Source organism: Silurus meridionalis, chromosome 13 (assembly GCF_014805685.1).
Source record: "Silurus meridionalis isolate SWU-2019-XX chromosome 13, ASM1480568v1, whole genome shotgun sequence".
NCBI lineage: Eukaryota > Metazoa > Chordata > Actinopteri > Siluriformes > Siluridae > Silurus > Silurus meridionalis.
In genome coordinates, this window is record NC_060896.1 from 27,464,818 (window position 1) to 27,484,141 (window position 19,324).

General features: G+C 38.1%; 1 protein-coding gene across 1 annotated transcript in view; it reads right to left on the reverse strand.

Moving 5' to 3' along the window:
• The window catches only part of LOC124396142 (chromodomain Y-like protein 2), a 42,959-nt gene that overhangs the window by 14,621 nt on the left and 9,014 nt on the right, over positions 1–19,324 (reverse strand). Inside the window, exon 2 of the mRNA XM_046865153.1 lies at positions 6,295–6,850. Within this exon, the coding sequence (XP_046721109.1) occupies positions 6,295–6,850 (556 nt within the window). The remainder of the gene's footprint in view (positions 1–6,294; positions 6,851–19,324) is intronic.

Below are 19,324 nucleotides of genomic sequence, written 5' to 3' on the forward strand. Positions count from 1 at the left end.
AACACACCATGGTGATTACGTTCATGCTCGAGGGGAAGGATTTAGATTGGAAGGCTGCATTTTAAGGAGAAAATCTTGCTCTCGGCCAAATTTCTGAACAATCTGTGTCATTATTTAAAACCGTAATGAACCATCTGGTGAGCATTCACTCCCCCCGGATATTGTACCCGAATGAGATTTGCCTTCAGTATTATCGTGGCTCGTAGTCCCCATTGGCGCCACTCTATGAGAACGTCTAGATGCAATTAGCTTGCCTTGGAGTCTTTCCTTGGATACTGTGATTAGCATTTGAGGGGCATTGGTGTCTACATGATTAAGTCTCAGGGCTGCTGATCAGAAGATTGTGAAATCAAGACCCTGCACTGCCTAGCTGCTGCTGATGGACCTTAAGCAAGGCCCTTGACACACTCCCTTCAATTGACTCCAGATCAGACCTGACCTTGCACTCTGACCTTAAATTGAGATGTGCGGCAATCTTCTTTTTTGGCAAGAACATTTATTTTTATATGAATATACACAAATGTATGTGTTTTCTCTCAAGAATGGCAGCAAGCCAATGAAGCCTCCCAGGACCTGACTGCAGCGCAGATGCTGGATCCATAAGATTCTCCTAGAAGAAGTCTTGGCAGACTCCACGATTATCCTCCAAACATCTATGAAGAAATAAACCACTTTCATAAGATCTTAAAGGTAAAACTCAGTTGGACTAAAGAAAAAGTGACTCACTCTTGGCTGAGATTCTCAGAGTAGTCACATATACTGGGGTTGTCTAATGTCATCTTTAAAAGGTTGGTGTGGGTGGTGGGTTTTAATTTCAGCCAAACAGAAGCAACATATTGGAACAAGTTCTACTTCTCAAAAAAAAAAAAAAAAAGGGTGTTGCTGTTTGGCAGGAAACCTTGTGTACCCAAAGCTGAGTTAGCAGTTTAGGTTTCACTGGTACTACTTTCTATTCTTCATTTGCATCCTGGGAAAAAGTCCATCCTGGTCTCACCCATCTTTCTAACAATACAGTTTACCAATTTATTCTTTCTCCGAAACTAAAAGCCATGCTCTGGTTCTTCTATCATTCCAGACTCATTTCTCATGCATACATACATACAGTCAGTCTCTTCTGGTCTTTAAAGTGTAAAAAAAACATTTCTAGACTGTATGGGTGAAGGATTGTTAGCTCAGTGGCTAAGCCGTTAAGCCTATACAGACTTTATCAACAGAGATGTATCCTCATGCTAGAGACAACAAAACATCTCTCTGGATATCCTCTTTGATCTCCTTTTAATTAAGTACTGAAATGTTATGTAACAGCAGATGATGCAAGGATGAGAAACAGCCCGAGACGTGGGCACCTTCTTCAGTGAGATCTGGATAGACATAAGGGAAAATATCACATCCAAAAAAGATATGGCATAGAAAACATTCTCAACAACACAATACCCCTGTGCTTAAAACTAGCTGTTTGAAGATATTCTCTGTACATGTTGGAATAGGAGATCTCCTGCTATAAAGCTCGGAAATAAAACAAAACACTAAATGCAACCCAGGCCTCCTCACCTCAACATCTACATCAGTACATGACTTCTCCACAAATCTCCACAAAATCTAGTGGAACATCTTTCCAGAAGATTGGAGCTTATTATAAGAGCAAATGGCAACTGAATGTGGAACGAGATGTTCAAAAAGAAACACATGGTCTGGTATCAACAAACCTGAACTACATACACGTAATGTTCATAATCTTTATCCATTGCTAAGAAAATCAAATTCAGTGCCTCGGTGAACCAACTTTGGACATGAAGAAGCTTCCTGGTGTAAATATGGATGGAACTTTCGACCTGAAGCTGCATTAACACGAGTGGCCTTTTAGACAGTGGTGGAACATCTGGAGTAGAAACCTGGGGCGGATTTTTCAGTGAGAAATATATATTATTATATTTATATGTCTTGTCCCACTCCTGCCCGCAGATAGAGACCGATTTTTTCAGTCCAGAAACAAAAAAATTACCATTTCATTTGATTTAAGTTTGACTTTTTGTGTAAATGATGAACATGGACGTGAACAAGGAATCTTTCAAGAATTGAACATCAGCTGAAACGATATCTTATAAAAAACAAACAAACAGGTGAAGGTTTTGTTGTGTTGTTCGTTCCTTTCTTTAATAATGAAGTGATTTCTGTAGCACTCTGTGATTCTTCTGTCCTGTGCTTCAGACCTTTGTTGCTTTTGTGCAGTAGATACAGAACAGTATTTTGTGGGATTCCCGCGAATTAATTTATTTCCCTGCAACATGAATATTTTACCATTCACCAATTTTGTCGCGCCACACTCGTTTGCGTCAAATCCCGTGGGAGTGCAGGTCTCTAATAAGGAGAACATCCAAATTTCGTTTGGACAGAACTCAATCGGTGGCTCTTGATGTCCAGTGAAGAGCATCGGAGAACTCAGGAGAATAACCAGCAGCACCCACACAAATGTACACCAGATCATTAAAAAAATCTCCAAACACTGTTTATATGTTCTGTTTTTTTATTTTATTTGTGAGGTCGTTAAACATTTCCCAGCTTTTCTAAACCATATTTGCCAACGGGATCCATCATGCTTAGAAACCTTGATTTTAGATGATGATTAGGACTTGCTCAGTTCGCATTTCCTTCCTTTTATCTTGAATTTCTGATCGTCTTCTACTTCCTGGTGTATTTTTTTCGCTTAAAGTCTGAACTTTACCCTCTGGTGTCTCTTTGCATTAGAAGCTCTGCATAACTCCTGTATATTTCAACTCGTTTCTTCCCCAGTTGAATCCTCAAACTGTACAACTCATTACAGGGAAAGCATTCATCTTTCTTCTTGTCAAATCTATTCATCCGTCTACTATTCCTCTCTCTCCCTCTCTCTCTCTCTCTCTCTCTCTCTCTCTCTCTCTCTCTCTCTGTGTGTCACAACAATCTAATTAAAGTGTCAGTTGATTCCATCAATGGATCGCATCTCAAATAGGCAGCGCAAATCGGCGGTGAAAAATGGCTTAAGAAATAAACAGGGAAGGTCGTTGCTCTACAGTTTAATCACAAGTGGCACAACAAAATAAATGTTTCTAGCCTGGTTACAGAAATAGCATCCTGGAGCGAGATGATGCATTTGGTGAATACCAAGAGCAAGCTACAGAGAAGAAAGGAGAAAAAACTATAATTTAATCATACCATCAGCACTAGGTAAGAAATTGCAGCCAGAAATGAGGGTAAACCAATAAATTGTTGCAAGTATTATGCATTTTGGTAAAAAAATAAATAAAATAAAATCATACGACCACAAACTTAAATGTTATAAATGTAATTGGTTACTGTATTGAAGGAGCTTTTTCACGTATCTGTTTTACACGTGTTCTGATCGGCGCTTGGTGTATCTACTGATCACCAACATACAGTTCAGCATCAGTTCAACATCAAGCAGAACATTTAGAGAGGAATAAATGATGAAGAAACTCCAGACTCGAACTCACCACCACACGTGACCTGATATACGTGATTATTTGTAAGTAGTTGAAAAGAAGGTGTTTCTATTTATTAATAGATCAGTGTCCTGAGAGTCACATTCGAGTCTTTACACATAAACTGATGTAATTAAGTAAAGAATCTTGTGATAAAAATGATAACAGGAACATTATATTAATAATAAATCACTACTTTGGATATTTAGGTACAGTGGAACCCCGTTGTACGAGCATAATTCGTTCTTGAAAATTGCTCGTGTGTCCATTTGCTCGTATGTTCGAACTGATTTTCCCCATAGGAATGAATGTAAAAGTGATTTAATCCGTTCCGAGATCTCATCCGATCGCTTATTTCTGCACTTAAAAAGTATTTGTAGCCTATTTTTAAAAACAAATACACCGCAAATGACCGTAATATAAACATAATTTAACACTTACTCATGTGATAGTGGTTGATTGCGAGTGTGAGACACGCACCACGCTCGTAACCTCCTCGGTTTCCATGTAATTCTATTTACTTTCGTTTTCACAGCACCATCACTGATTTTCTTGGGAGACATTTTTCAAGATTTCTAGTGAAATAAAAATATAACGCTAAAAAAAGGTTACTGTGGGAGAGCGTATGAATACGGGAATAAGGAACGCCACAACAGGTCAGGTGCAAAGGCTTCACATCCACTTTTATTTATTTTTTTGTGTCGGTCTGCTTAGTTCCCCACGCAGCATGTCACACACACACACACACACACACACGCGCTCTCCTCCTTAAGTGCACCCTCTGATCACTTGAAAAGAGAGAACAATCATTAGGTCACATTAACTTCAGGTGAGGCAATCCACTGCCTATCTGCTCCCGGACCCGCCCTCCATTCACAAACCGCCGCTCGGCCACGCCCCCGCTGCCACAGTTACTTTTTTGCTGCACTGAACAACGAGAGCGACCGAGTGATACGTCATCAACTAAGCGACTGATGCGACCCTCCGCCGAAAACGGGGAACCGGCAGCGTGAGTTTGCTCGTGCCTTCGAAATTTGCTCGTGAAACAGGGTAAAATTTTGCGAGCGAGTTTGCTCGTATCTCCGTTTGCTCGTACTATAGGTTGCTCGTACAACGGGGTTCCACTGTACAAGCAAAAATTTAAAGGGACACTTTTACAGTTACTGGAGTCACGTTTTACTGACTGTAACTCAAATACATAGTTTGTGTACTTCATCCAACACTGCTTTCGAATAAAGACGTGTTTTTCTACAGTAATTCTATTATACACATTCTAAACGATTCTATCTACCAGCCACCAGTGTAGAAAAATGTAGGATGAACACTACTTATCCACCTAAACTAAGAGACCCAAAACCTGTTCCATCACAACAATGCTCCTATCCACAACACCAGCTCTGTGAAGATCTGGGTTGGAGTGGAAGATCCAACCCTATTGAAGACCTTTGGAATGAATGTGAACGCTGACTGCACCTCAGGCCTTCTCACCTTCTCACCTACATCACTACCTGACTTTACTCACACTACTGTAGATGAAGGAATCTCCACCTAATCTAGTGGAACATCTTCACAGAAGAGTAAGGGTTATTATAACAGCAAATAGAGGATAAATGGTCACTTGTCCACAAACTTTTGGAAATGGAAAGTGCACACTGGGCTTGTAATTACGCGGAAGTAACAGTGAGGTGCGATCTGCATAGACGATGAGCATCAGCCTCTCTGAGAAGCCCCACACTGGTGAAGGTGACATTCATAAGAAGATAAACCCCGACCCTGCAGCAAGGAAAATGTCAGACAACAATTTGCATCACAAGCAGCAACAATTATTTGAACATCTTTTCCCTTTTCAAAGCAGGGACTGGAAACGCCAGCTGAGCTTTATTCGTTTGCACACAACAGATGCTTTTACGAGGATCATCTTCTGACACAGAGTTAATTCCAAGAGCTGTGATCCCTTTTAGAAAACACAATCACTGCTGTATAGTGGTCTAGTGTAGTTTCTTTTATACAGTAATAAATCTCACAAATGATTTACAGTATCGTTAGTTATGACTATAATAACTCTCATGGTTTGAGCAGTAACTATATTAAAAAAGGAAGTAAATTTTTTTGGATAAATGAAAAGATCAAGCAAAAGTTTGTGGACGCCTGACCATACGTTTCTTATCTGCTATTTAAAATAAATCTCATTCCACCTTCTACATTTGCTATAATTAAAATCCTCCACTCTTCTGGGAAGATATTCCAGTAGATGTTGTGGAGATTTGTGTGAGATTCAGACACAAGGGTGTTAGTAAAGTCAGGTACTGATGAAGGTGAGAAGGTGTTCATATTCATCCCATAGGTTTTTAATAGGGTTGTGGTCAGCGCTCTATATCACTCTCATCCAAACACACAACAACAATCGCTTAGTGAAGAAGGTGGGGAGGTGGAAGATCAGGGATCAAGATCGAGGGTTCAAGCCCCAAAATTGCCATGCTGGCTCTCTTGGGGCCCTTGTGCAAGGCCCTTTACCCTCGTGGCTGACTCTGCACTCTGACCCCAGCTTTCTTTCCTTTAAAATGTACATGTGACATGAAAACAAACACCTTTCTTTTCATATTTTTCTGATAATAAAACAAATACAATCAGCTATAATCAGTTGAGGTTCATTTTTACACATGAAGACCAAATATTACAGTCTTTTGCTTTATAGTTGGATTTAGATCAAGTTTGGCCTCAGCTATATAATTCTATATTATAAAAGCTTCATAATAACTGAGGACACTCCAACATCGTAATAAATCCAGGAAGTGGCTCATTAAATCTCCCTTACCGAAATCATCTCTGTGTGGTACAGCAGCTCCACATATCTCCACCTCTCCCATCATCCTCTCTGCCCGGCCGCTCGAGACCCCCGGGGTCCTGCCAGTGGTCCTGTAATGCACGCCATCCATTTCTCCGTTCTGAATTCCATTTGTCGGACGTCTGATCGGAGGAACAAACTGCAGCCCTGCGTTCACTCGTTTATAAATCACCGGTTTGCTCAGTTTATCCCCAGACACTTTCCCTGCACTCATTTTCCTTGGTCTATGTGGGACGCCTGGTCCCAGTGCTGCTCCCCCTCGTCCTCCTCCTCCTCCGCTAGTCCTTTTCTTTTTCCGTGTTTCTCCTTGGGATCTGGAAGTGTCCCGCACCCTGGTGCTGGATTTGGTGGATTTGGAGCGCCGATCTTGCAGGCGAAGGTTGTTGAACTGGTCGATGAACTCCTCACAGTGCAGCAGGTGATGCTCAGGTTCCCACGTGTCCTCTTTCCTCCCGTAGCCTTTCCATCGGATCAGATATTCCCACTTGCCCTTTTTGTTTTTCCGCTTGTCCACAATTCGTTCCACCTGCAAGAGAAGAAACAAGAAATAAAGGAACAAGGAATAAACTGACACTGGAGACTCCTTCCATCAGAGTCATATATAACGACTTAAGGGAAACCTTAAGGTCTTATCAGTTTCACACGTGTGGAAATCCATTTATGAGGCCCTTTGAGGGGGGTGCGTTATATATCCTCTATCATAACATCGCAATTGTTGTTTAACGAGAGTGCGTTCTTTCGCATGATTCAGTCTATTAAAATGCATCACATGGGGCAGAAAATGTATAATTTTGTACAATTTATAATCAAATATCAAACATATATAATGATGTGAAATTTATATCATTTCATATCGTTATTCACTTAAAAACCTCCAAAAACCAGCACAATTTCAAATTTTAGATATTGATTCTATACAACAGTCCAATAAAGGGAAAGTTAATATTAAGAAACTTAACAAAAATTATCCCGAACAAAGCCACAGCACTGATTTGTGTCTCTGAGTAACTGTAATTATAACGACTCATTAAAAGTGACTTGCTTGCTGTTTTAATTATTCGATATCAAAACTATTTATGCGTTCGTAAGTGCAGGTTAAAGCATCGCATGTCCCTCTGAGCAGCATTAAACAGTGTGTAAACGCATCTAAATGCCACTTAACTTCCTCTGCATTCTTCTTCTTAGGGGGCGCCACAGCAGATCATCCGTCTCCACACCCCCTGTCTTCTACATCTGCCTCTTTCACACCAACTACCTGCAGGTCTTCCTTCACCACATCCATAAACCTCCTCACTGGTCTTCCTCTTTTCCTCCTTCCTGGTGTCTCCATCCTCAGCATTCTCCTACTGATATATCCCATGTCCCTCCTCTGCCTAGTCCAAACCATCTCAATCTCACCTCCCTCACCTTGTCTCCAAAACGTCCTACATGTGCTGTCCCTCTAATAAACTTGTTTCTAATCCTGTCCATCGTCGTCACTCCCAATGAACATCTCAACATCTTCAGCTCTGCTACCTCCTGCTCCTCCTCCTGTCTTTTACTCAATGCCACTGTCTCTAAACCATAAAACATCTCAGGTCTCAGGAATTTAGTTGATACTGATTTATTTTGCTTGGTAACAGCCAAAATGTCTTATTTTTCAAATTGACTGATTAAATGTAAGAATTTGGCTGAAAACATGATGCACACGTACCACACATATCTCACACCTCTAAACCCATCCGATCTCCAAATCCCTGTGAATGAGATGTTTTTATAGAAACGAGTGTATAATGTTATTTTTGGCCATTTTTGTAACACTTATAACCGTGGTTATATATTAATAATTACAAAACCTTTGTCTTTAGAATGTGATCTGAATACACCTTTAATTAACATTTATAAAAGTCTAATATACTGAAAAAGCTGTGGATGAACAGAAGAATGATGATATCTGGAGGAGGATCTCCGGTTCTCCGGTGTGTGTGTGTGTGTGTGGAGAAAAAGGAGACACCGGCAGTTGAGTGCTTATCGGTGCTGCAGTAATTAGTTGTGCTTCGAGCTCTAATCGTTTTCCTAAATAAAGATCAGTCACTAAAACACGATAATGAAATCCATATACACGACCCATCCACGATTTCAAAAGAATAAAATCCATGTAAGTGACAGGCGGAGCAGGAACAGGCGGAGAGATACAGTATCACGTTAGATTAGTGATTAGACGTGTTACCACCTTTATATAAATGATGCGCGTCTTCATAACTAAGGGTCGATGCGTTTCGCATCTCGATGTTCATTACATAAAAGTTTTCAGACGTTTCGGTGTGGATGTGCGAATTTTGGAAAACGGCGCTTTCAAATACGGATTAGTGTAAACACAGACCTTTTTTTTTTTTTTTTTACAAAGCAACAGTAGTAAATTTGTTGACCAATCAAAATGCGGAATGCAACAGCGCTGAGATGTAACACGATTGTGAACCTCGTTTACTACATCAATATTAATAATTACAGATGAACACATCTACACGGGTCAGTGAACACTTTGGGAAGTGATAGCAGAGATAAAAAGACACGCTCACACACACACACACACACACACACACACACACACACACACACACACACACACACAGATAAGTGTTAATTCATTTCCCATTAAATGATTATGTTGGCTGCATCAGTAATGCTTTATTTTGTGATCTGATCCATTAGAGACACTAATATGGTTTCCCCAAGGACATGCTAATCAGACTTACTGCTCCAATGGTGCTTATGAGAGCGTACATGGGTTTATAAACACAGACTAAGCCACTGGGTCTCGTTCAAATTAAGTGCTTCTGCGTTTTAATGTTTTCATCATCATTGTTACTGTGGTTATATGTATACACACTAATCTATGTGGACAATGTGTTTGCCTCTCCACCCTTCTGGGAAGATGTTCTACTAGATTTTGGAGTGTGTTTGTGGAGATCCATGCTCATTCAGCCAGTTAGTAAAGTCAAGTACTGATGTAGGTGAGGTGAGGAGGCCTAAGATGCCGTCAGCATCATAGCAAAAAATGTTCCACTCCAACCAATGTAATGCAGATCTTCATGGAGCTGGTTTTGCGCACAGAAGCGTTATCATGCTAAAACAGGTTTGGGTCTCCTAATTCAAGTGAAGTTTTATATTTAAAAAAGGGAACATTTTATATTAAATGCAACAAAGAAAACTGTACCTAGAAGTTACATGCAAAGCAGAGCATGTGTGGGATGGAAGTACCACAGTGATGCACGAGCATGAGAAAAGAAAACACACTGGTATCTCGTATGTGAAACATCAGCACGATAAGCGAAAACTGTTTAATCCTCATCATGTGAAAATGGTGTATAAACTGTTTGTAACTTCGGGAAAGTCGTACTGGATCTGTTCTGTCGTGACTCGAGAGCATCGGGTTGCGCAATCAGCTCGCTCGCAACATCGTGATGATTCAATTAAAACGGTGCGAACAAACACCAAATCTAAAAGGAGCAAATAACAGCAGCAGTAAACGATCACATTTTTGGTCACTGTTGTGGTTTTTAGGGAATGACGCATTTGTACACTAATGTATATTTTCCCTTTTTTTTTTTTTTTTTTTATTAAGTCAAGCACGTTAGCTTGCTGCGTTTCTCCGTTCCAAACCGTTTTTCTATACATTTGTATGCAACAGTAACTTTTATACTTTTAACAGTATGTATCTGTTTTCGAACGTGATTTACTGCGACTTTACTACGTTTTAAATGCTTGTTTTCGATGATTTCATTTATGCATATTCATTTTTATTATTATAAAATTAAATAGATTATATATTCTAGATGCTAGAAACAAAAATTGTCAAAACAATGTGGTATAATATTTTATGGAGAGTTTTTTAAGCCTGATTGTCACAAATTGTGTCAACTTGCATTCTCCAATGCTGTTTTTTATTTTTATTTTATTTATTTATTTATTTTTTTTACAGAAAGAAAACCCAGCATGATTGAATTTGTTTAAAGGAGAAATCCAACATTCACTCCTCGACAAGCAGCCACTAAAAGCTTAAAATGTCTCAACTCAATGTCTGGCTTTTGTATTTTTAAGTACACTTTTATACATACATACTAATAATTAGGGTTTTCTATAGTTGCAATAAGCAAAACATCTAACAATTTTTTTTTCATCCGATTAGTCGAACAATATAAAAAAATCATCAGATTAATGGATTACCAAAATAATTGCTAGTTGCAGCCCCAGTCCAAACACAAAAACACAAACCCTTCTACCCTCATAGGGAGGTTTCATTCCTGTTTATCAGCTGCTGTGAGAAACAGATAAGAACTCCAAGATGTTCTTCTCTATCTCACTGCTCTCTTCGTTTAACGTCTGCGCAGAAATTTTTAAGTCACGTGTTAAACTGTGAGGGTCAGACCCCCACGACACCATGTGAGCCCTAATTCTTGTAGCACACGGTGCTGCTGATTTGTGATTGGTCCGAGGGTGTGTTGATCATTTCCTGGAACAGCAGCTCTGTAGTACAGTAGTGCAGTTAAAAGGAGGTTAATATTAATGCATTCGTCGGTTTAATACGTTTCAATGGTAATGGCTCGTATTATAACTGTCTGCTGTTGAGACGTTTTTTTTTTTTTTTTTTAAGTTTATGGAGGTCTCCAGTTAAATTACAGTCTGTCAGCAGTCAGAGAAAAAGCCGTAACATTACACATTTCCGATATATAAAAATAAAATTTATAATCGTTATGATGAGGATGATGATGATTGTTATTATTATTACTATTATTATTTTTATCCTATTATTTTTAGGAGCGAGAGAGAGAAAATGTGAGCCTCTTGAGGGAATGAGCGTTTATAGCTGCTATAACGAAAGTGAGAACAGGGACTACATAAAACAAGAACAATGTGAATGTTCCACAAAATGTAATGTTTTGTAATTTTAAATGGGAAAAAAGTACAATGTGCTGTTATTAAATTAAGAAAAAAGTAAAAAAAAAAAAAAAGTACATAAAAAAAAGATGTAAATAATGAAATTACATTTCTATTGTAGTATATTACAATATTATTATTACATTATATAAATGTTACATTATATAAAATATATTAAAAAAATGTTAAATATGTACAGTATATATATATATATATATATATATATATATATATATATATATATATATATTACATTTTCAAAAATATTATTATATCATTATTTACACCTCTGTGGTGTAAGAAGGCTTCTGCCCTTGAGCAAAGCCTTTAACCATAAACTGCTCAGTTGAAAGTCACTATGGATAAGAACATCTGCCAATTGCCATAAATGTAAATACATTCATTCTGTGCTGTTATTGGAAAGCAATACATTGTGCAGTAGTATCAGTAACTCTGCCTCATTATGCCATTATTAATTATTGATTATTTTCCTGTGTCCTTCTTTTTCATTTACACTCTGAACAATGAAATGCGTCGATACGCCACACAGACTCGAGTAACCTCTCAAAATACTCTATAACAGATGTGTTGTAGTAAATGGATTAAAGAGCTTGTAGTACAGTTTTCTGGACACATCACTGGGCGATGGCGACATGTTGATTCTTTACGCAAGAGCAGTTTTGATAGACGAGCTGGTTTCAAACACAATTTATCCACAACCATCTCTTTTCATTCAAATTAACATCATCAGCCATTTTTATAAAAATAGACACAAGTCTTGTAGCTGATTCCTGATTGGTCTGAGGGTGTTGATTCATTCTGTGGAACAGCAGCTCTGTTTTAAATGTATGGTATTTGGCATTATCCAGAGTGACTTACATTTATCCTATTGATCCAACTGAGCAGTTAAGGGGTTAAGAACCTTGCCCAAGGGCCCAGCAGTGGCCCCTGAGCCAATTGATGTTTGGATTTGAACTCAACTTCACAATCACAGGTCTAACACCTAAACCACCAAGTTACACAGTATCTCAAAAAAGTGAGTGCACCCCTCACATCCAGCAACCATTTTAGTATCTTCCCAAGGGACAATACTATAGAAATTTAAATTAGATTTACTGTCCTCTGAAAATAACTTGAGATACAGCCATTATTGTCTAAATAACTGCCAACTTTGGTGAGTTCAATTCTCTTATACTGACCACTAGATGTTCAACATGGCACCTCGTGGTAAAGACTCTATGGGGATTTAAGAATTAGAATTGTTGCACATAGCACATCGCTGAAATGTGAAATGAGGCGTCCAGGGAACATGTTTCAAAGAACTTCCATTGGTGCTGTAGCATCCACTGCTTCATTGTGACTGAATTGTCATTCCAGTTGCGGGGTTTTTTGACGCCTAGCTCGTCCCATCACCACTTACAGTGCAATGCCTGTTCTAGAAACGTCGATCACCCTGTCAAATTACATAATCAGCTATTCTATTAAGTCTATCAAATTCCTGTGCGATTTCTCCAGCCTGAGCATTTCCAACCAATGAATTGCTGCTCGATTCATTAAAATTATATCCACATGAAACCAAACAAAGCTAAATGATCAATTTCCCTCAGAATCAGACTCTGAATCAGACTCGAATAGTACAAAAAAATGTGTGAAAGATTTTTTTACAGAAAAAATCAGTCGTGGTTTTGTTCTGTAGATCGCTTTCTCATGATATGAAAGCCACCACATCTCTTCCTCTCTCGCTCTCTCTGTGTTTGAATGCAACTCAGCGTTTCAGAAAACAGCCTCCCACGCTCATGACTTGAAATAGAGCTTGTGGTTTGTGTGTCCTTTAGTGTTTGTCCATTGCAGGGTTAAAAGACTTTATACACAATGCAGGCTGTAAATAAATGCAGTCGAACATCAGCTGTTTTAATTCTGTACTCTGACTAAATCAATCCATGATCATGGTGTAGAATCTCCATATACTTCATCACTATATACTCTATTATAGTGAACATGATGAACAAATTTCACTGTGTGTCTGAGCAACTCAAGAACCTTGAGGATGGATTTGGATTGTGATTAATATCAGTCTGCTACAATGTGTGGAAAACCACAGGCACAGTTTTGCATTTGAGTGTTCATCATTAATGATGTACAATCAGTGTTGAGGCTGAGGATGAGGTTCTCTTTGGAGTTTCTTCCACATGGCATCTCAGGGAGTTTTATACTCACCACACTCACCATTGGCTCACTCATTATGGATAAACTTCCGATTATTATTAACAAACTTATACGTTCTTTTGTAACTGTTTTATCTCTGTGAAGCTCATCTCATTCAGCTACTTAGTAAAGTCAGGTACTGATGTAGGTGAGGCCTGAGGGTTCAGTCAGGGGAACAGATTTATGAGTGTTCTCATAAATCCTCCCACATCATTAACGCCATGTATGAAGAATCTTGAAGAAATGAAATGCTCAGCGCTCTGAAAAACGAGTTTATTTGAGTTTCTTTAATATCAGTGGCTCAGAATCGTAATCTTTTCCCTGGATTTTAACAGTCACTATGTGAGATTTCTTCGTGGTGCCTCATCTCTCCTGGATTAATAAGGGTTCATTGGACGAGGAGTTCGTCGAATTAATAAGATGGTGATGAAAATGCAGTGGAAAACCCTCAAAAACAAACAAAGTACATTTTTATTTGTACGTCTTCCTCAGTGTATTGAATCGGAAACCACATTGACCTGAAAATGGTCGTATTGGCTGTAAATCGTGAGGATCGGTGTACCGTGTCAACTCTAATAGGACTGAGCTTTTATTTATGTATTCACACACACATTATGGACACCTGAGCATCAAATTGATAGTTTTTCAACATCCCATTCTACATTTAATCTCCATTTGCTGTTATAATAACCTCCACTCTTCTGGGAAGATGTTCCTCTAGATTTTGTGGAGATTTATGATGTTTGAAGCCTGGGGTGCAGTCAGCATTCACATTCATTCCAACGGTGTTCAGTGGAGCTCTATAGCAGGAGATCTTCCACTCCAACCCATGTAAAGCAGATCTTCATGGCGCTGGCTTTGTCATGCTGGAACAGGTACGAGTCTCATAGTTCAAGTGAAGTAAAGATTTGATGCTACCTCATCTAAAGACATACAGTTCTGTGCATCCAACTTTGTTGTAACAGATTGAGAAAGATCTAAACATGACAGGAAGTCAATTGATTTGTCCATATAGTGTATGTAGGTATTTGAATGACAAACAGTAGTAAGTCAAAGTTACTGTATAAATTAATTCAATTCACGAGATGAGATTTTCACCACTTTTCTTTCACCCATTCTTCTCCGTTCTGCTTTTCTTTGGAATACATTTTCTTCATGTGACTCCAAATTGTGAGAATTCTGTTGCTTGTGTGTCTGAGATTCTTCCACCACATGTTCTACATGTCATAGACTTTTTGATGTTTCAAACGACATCATCTCTGTAGCCAAAGGCTGATATCTTCAGGAGCACTGCTACCACAAACCGCCTCTGTCACCAGGGAATCGGTGATCTTTCAGCTTTGAATTGCTGTCGCTGGAAGAACACTGGAGGAAACGAAGACCGATACTGATTTGTTGAAATTGAATCTCTTTGTTCGGAACAGAAGAATAGCTGTATCGTTTTGTGTGTATCATTTCTCATTGTTGGTTATAAAGCCCAGTGAAGTCACAATCCATGGACAAGTTAATACACACGTTAATACATACTCAAGTGGATTCTAAGTCATGTGACACAAATTCACAAGTAAAATGTGCAATATTGTGAACTTTTTACATTTTCCTCATTTGACATGTGAGCAGCTTCCTATTTAAACCAAAAACAAATGAGAGAAATTTGAGGACAAAATGCAAAATCTTTACTTCTTCCAAATATGACAATGAAAAAGTATTTAAAAAATGTGATTAAAGGATGATTCAATTTACAATTTTTCACAAATTTCTTTACAAAAGTTTAAATTTGTCACAAAACTTTACCCAAAGAATAGTAACAAACATCCTTCCTAGAACCAAACAAACTTTTTGGAAAATTTGCTAATTGAAGTCGTAGCACATCGAGAATATGGCGAAATATTTGAGAATAAAGTCAAAGCAATACGCGATTAAAGTGGTAATATTTGAGAAAAAAAAATACAATTCACAAAAATGCAAATAACATTTCGATGTTTTGCATAAAATGGATGTGGAGGATTTGGAGATTTAACTCTTACTTTATCTCCACATCAGCACAGAGTCATAATTAGTAAATGAACACTGCAGAGGTTATTGTAGGAAACTTAAATTATTCTAAAAAAAAAAACCATCTGACACACAAGTACCACTTTTGTGCAGTCTGAATGATATTAATGTGTGATATGTTGTTGAAATAATAAAAATAAATGAAATAATGATAAATAAATAAATCGTAAACACATTTTGATAGAGATATGAGTTTCGGTATTTGGTTGTAAATCCTACACAGTCAGCAACATTATGAACTCCCTCCATTATAACATCCTCCTCCTGTTCCTTATCAACCATAATTACTGCCCACTTTTGGATCTTCTAGCACAACCTGAGGAACCCCAGCTCTAGATCTCATCCCCCTGACAGTATATACAGTTTCCCTGCCACTCCGCAGCCCATAACGGCTGATTGAAATCGCCATCTGCACTGTAACCTCGCAGTCATTGTTTCATTTCAGATTGAGAGTCGAGAGCCAAAGCGAGTAAATTGCATTGCTGAACTTTCTGTGCAGTAATGCTTGACTCACTGGTGTTCTGTTAAAGCACAGAAAATCAATATTATTGCTCGAGTTTATTCGCTTCAAATTGCTCGATTTAGATTTGCAAAGAAATCGCTCTGCATTAGCATTAATGCCCGACACATTTGCTATTAAGATTAATGTCCTACATATTTGCCTTTTTTCACCTCAGGTAAAGATACAGGTTAAGATCTTCAGTTAATCTTTACATCAAACATCAGAATGGAGATAAATATGTGAAACATGTGATTCTCTGTAGCGAGCCTGATGGTGCTTTGTATTCAGTATTTAAAAAATTCTCTTTTTGGGTTTTCACCCACACCAGTTTCATAAGGTTGAAACAGAACAGTGGAGAAAAAACCCACAACAAAACCATGAAGATACTGCAAGTGAAGAAAGAGAGAGAGGGAAAAAAAATGACCAGACTGTTTCAAGTTATCAGGACGGCTACGAGAACTCAATTAGCCACTCGTTACAACTGTGTTGAGCAGAAAAGCATCTCAAATGAAAAGTAGAACTACAACAGCAACACTGCAAAAACTCTTCATCCAGTCAAGACTTACAATCCTATTTATAAACATCAAAATCTTACTGATCTTATTTTCAGAATAAAATACGGGTAGTCCTCTACCTATGATGGAGATACGTTACCAAGACCCCATCGTAATATCCTAAGTCTAAGATGGTGCTGTGACTGTCACAGTCTTTCTGATGTTGATTTATAATTTTCATTTTCTGCTCTAAACCGATGGCTTTCATCTTCTTTTTTTACTACCAGCAGGAGACCTACTTGGGTGCTTGGAAGACATGCTTTTATCACTAGAATTGCTGTTTGAAACCATTAGAAACAGAAAAAAATACACACTGGGACAACTTTACTCCGTCGACCGCTAGCGAGAGTGGGGGAGAGTCTGACGTATCGTACATCGTACACTGCTGTCTGTTGCACGAAATTTTTTATATTTTTTTTAAATTTTGTCATATCGATATCATCATCGTAAGATCGAAAAATCGTAACTCGAACCATTGTAACTTGGGGACCATCTGTACTACGCAAGAGCGGAACCTGTAAGATTATTCTGATTGGTTAAAGATTTTTTTTCTTACTTAGTTAGTGAGCTTAATTACCTTCAGAGACGTCATTTAAGGCTTTGTATCCTTTAAGAATACAGTTGCACTAAAATAACTGGTTTTCAAGTCAAGTCAAATCAAGTCAAGTCAAGTCAAGTCAAGTCAAGTCAGGAGGCTTTTATTGTTATTTCTACTATACACAGTGGTATACAATACACAGTAAAAACAAGACATTGTTCCTCCAGATCCCTGGTGCTACACTAAACAACATAGAGCTACAACACAAAGCTACATAAAGTGCATTGAGTGCAAACAGTGCAGACAAAAAACAGTAAAGACAGACAGTGCATACAGAAACACAAGACAAAACACATAACCCAAGAAAGCGCCGACCGGTAAACTTACTGTATACTCTAAATATACAGTACTGTGCAAAAAGAACTATAAAAACTATAACTGGGAGTAAATATAAACAGACACAATGCAGTGCAAAAAAACCCAGCAGTACCAGCAGTCAAGAGGTCGAAAAAACAGCATGTAACAGAATGGTTATAAGGATTTTCAGAAAAAAAAAATTGTTCTGTAGTTGGATTTTAGTTTCTCATGTTGAATATCTTTCAGTGTTCAGTAATAACTGAAGTATTCTAAAAAGCAGTAACTAATGATTTCGCGTCACTTTTGCGTCGTAACTACTGTGTTACAAGACAGTCGAATAAATAATTGTTGACGAAACGCATGTGTGCGTGATCTTCAATCAATCAATCAATAAAATTTTATTTATAGAGCGCCTTACAACAGCCAAAAGGAGCACAAGGCGCTTTCCAGTGAAAACAACAAAAGACAACAAAATATAACACAATAAAATAGCAGTCGAAACAGAGGCTACGTGTCAAAAGCTTGTATAAATAAATCTTGATTTTAATAGTAACATTGTTTCTAGTTTAAATGCTTTGTCTTAATTTAAGACAGAATATATAATGATGATTCCTAAATGAAGAGGAATTCTCTTGTTCTCTGGTTTTAAGGTCTTTTTACAAATTAAGAAAAGCAAACTGTTTATTAATTGATTAACAAGATCGTTTTAATATAATTTGGCTAAATTGACGGCTTTAAATAAGTGTTTTAATGCATATTTTAAGACATCGTTATTATCTTATTAGACTGGCAGATGGTTTTTAACTTGTTTCTAGTCTGTATCTTCTTAAATAATGCATTTATTTCTTATATTTATACGTTTTGTTTGTTTTTTTTGCAGTGAAACAACCACATCAGGTTCCACTCTCCGTAATGAAGAGGACTCTGAGGCTAGCGTGTGAACACGTTCGACAAAATTGGACTTTTTTTTAACTGTCAAGTCGCGACAAGGTGATAAAAGTTTAAATGATGAAGACTTCATTTAAATGATGAAGTCTGCAGGACTAATAAGCTAAACGGTAATAAACAATAGATATATTCTCAGAGCTCCACAAGACAATTACAAGACAAGACAAATATAAGACAATTATTCTCTTGCATTTTAGGCATCAATAATTGAAACAATTGAAATCCCGCCTCGTGTGCTGAGATTTTCACAAACACAATGCTCACGTTCGTAGCTTTAGTAGCACAGTCGATGTCAAGGACGGTCATAGCACAAGTATAAAAGCGATTTAGCAAAAAAACATGGCCCAAATATTAGAGGTCCATTTAACTTAACTCCATTTAAGCAATTTCACCTGATTTTATTATGACTGTGTTTTTTTCTTTTTTTTTTTGCTTTGATTTTGTGCTTCATCTTCATTTATTTTGTATTTGATTACATATTTGTAAAAACTCTACCGTTGTTTCCAAAATGCACTCTAATGGACATCATGGCCAGACCCGAGCCTTGTCCCACTGACTCTGGCGCCATGACGGCTAGCGTGTAGCTCATTAGCTGAGTTATGTCAGTGTAGCTAGACTTTTCCCTGACTGTGGATTTTGACTTGGTTTGCCAGTGTCGGCTAATGGCTGTTTTTTTGTCTCCAAGTCGCCTCCTGAGTGCATGTAAAATGTGTACAGGGGATACGGCACCAACTCGAGGGCTGCTGGCGCTTTTGGTCGATGCTAATTAGCGATACACCATGCCGACTCCATAGTTACAACACTCTCTGCTCAGCTGCTGATTACTTCCGAGTCCTTGGTATGTGTGTGTCTGCTGACTTTGCCTCACTGTTTATTATTCTGCTGGCAATTAGATTCCTACAAACTGGTCAAGCAGACAATTCC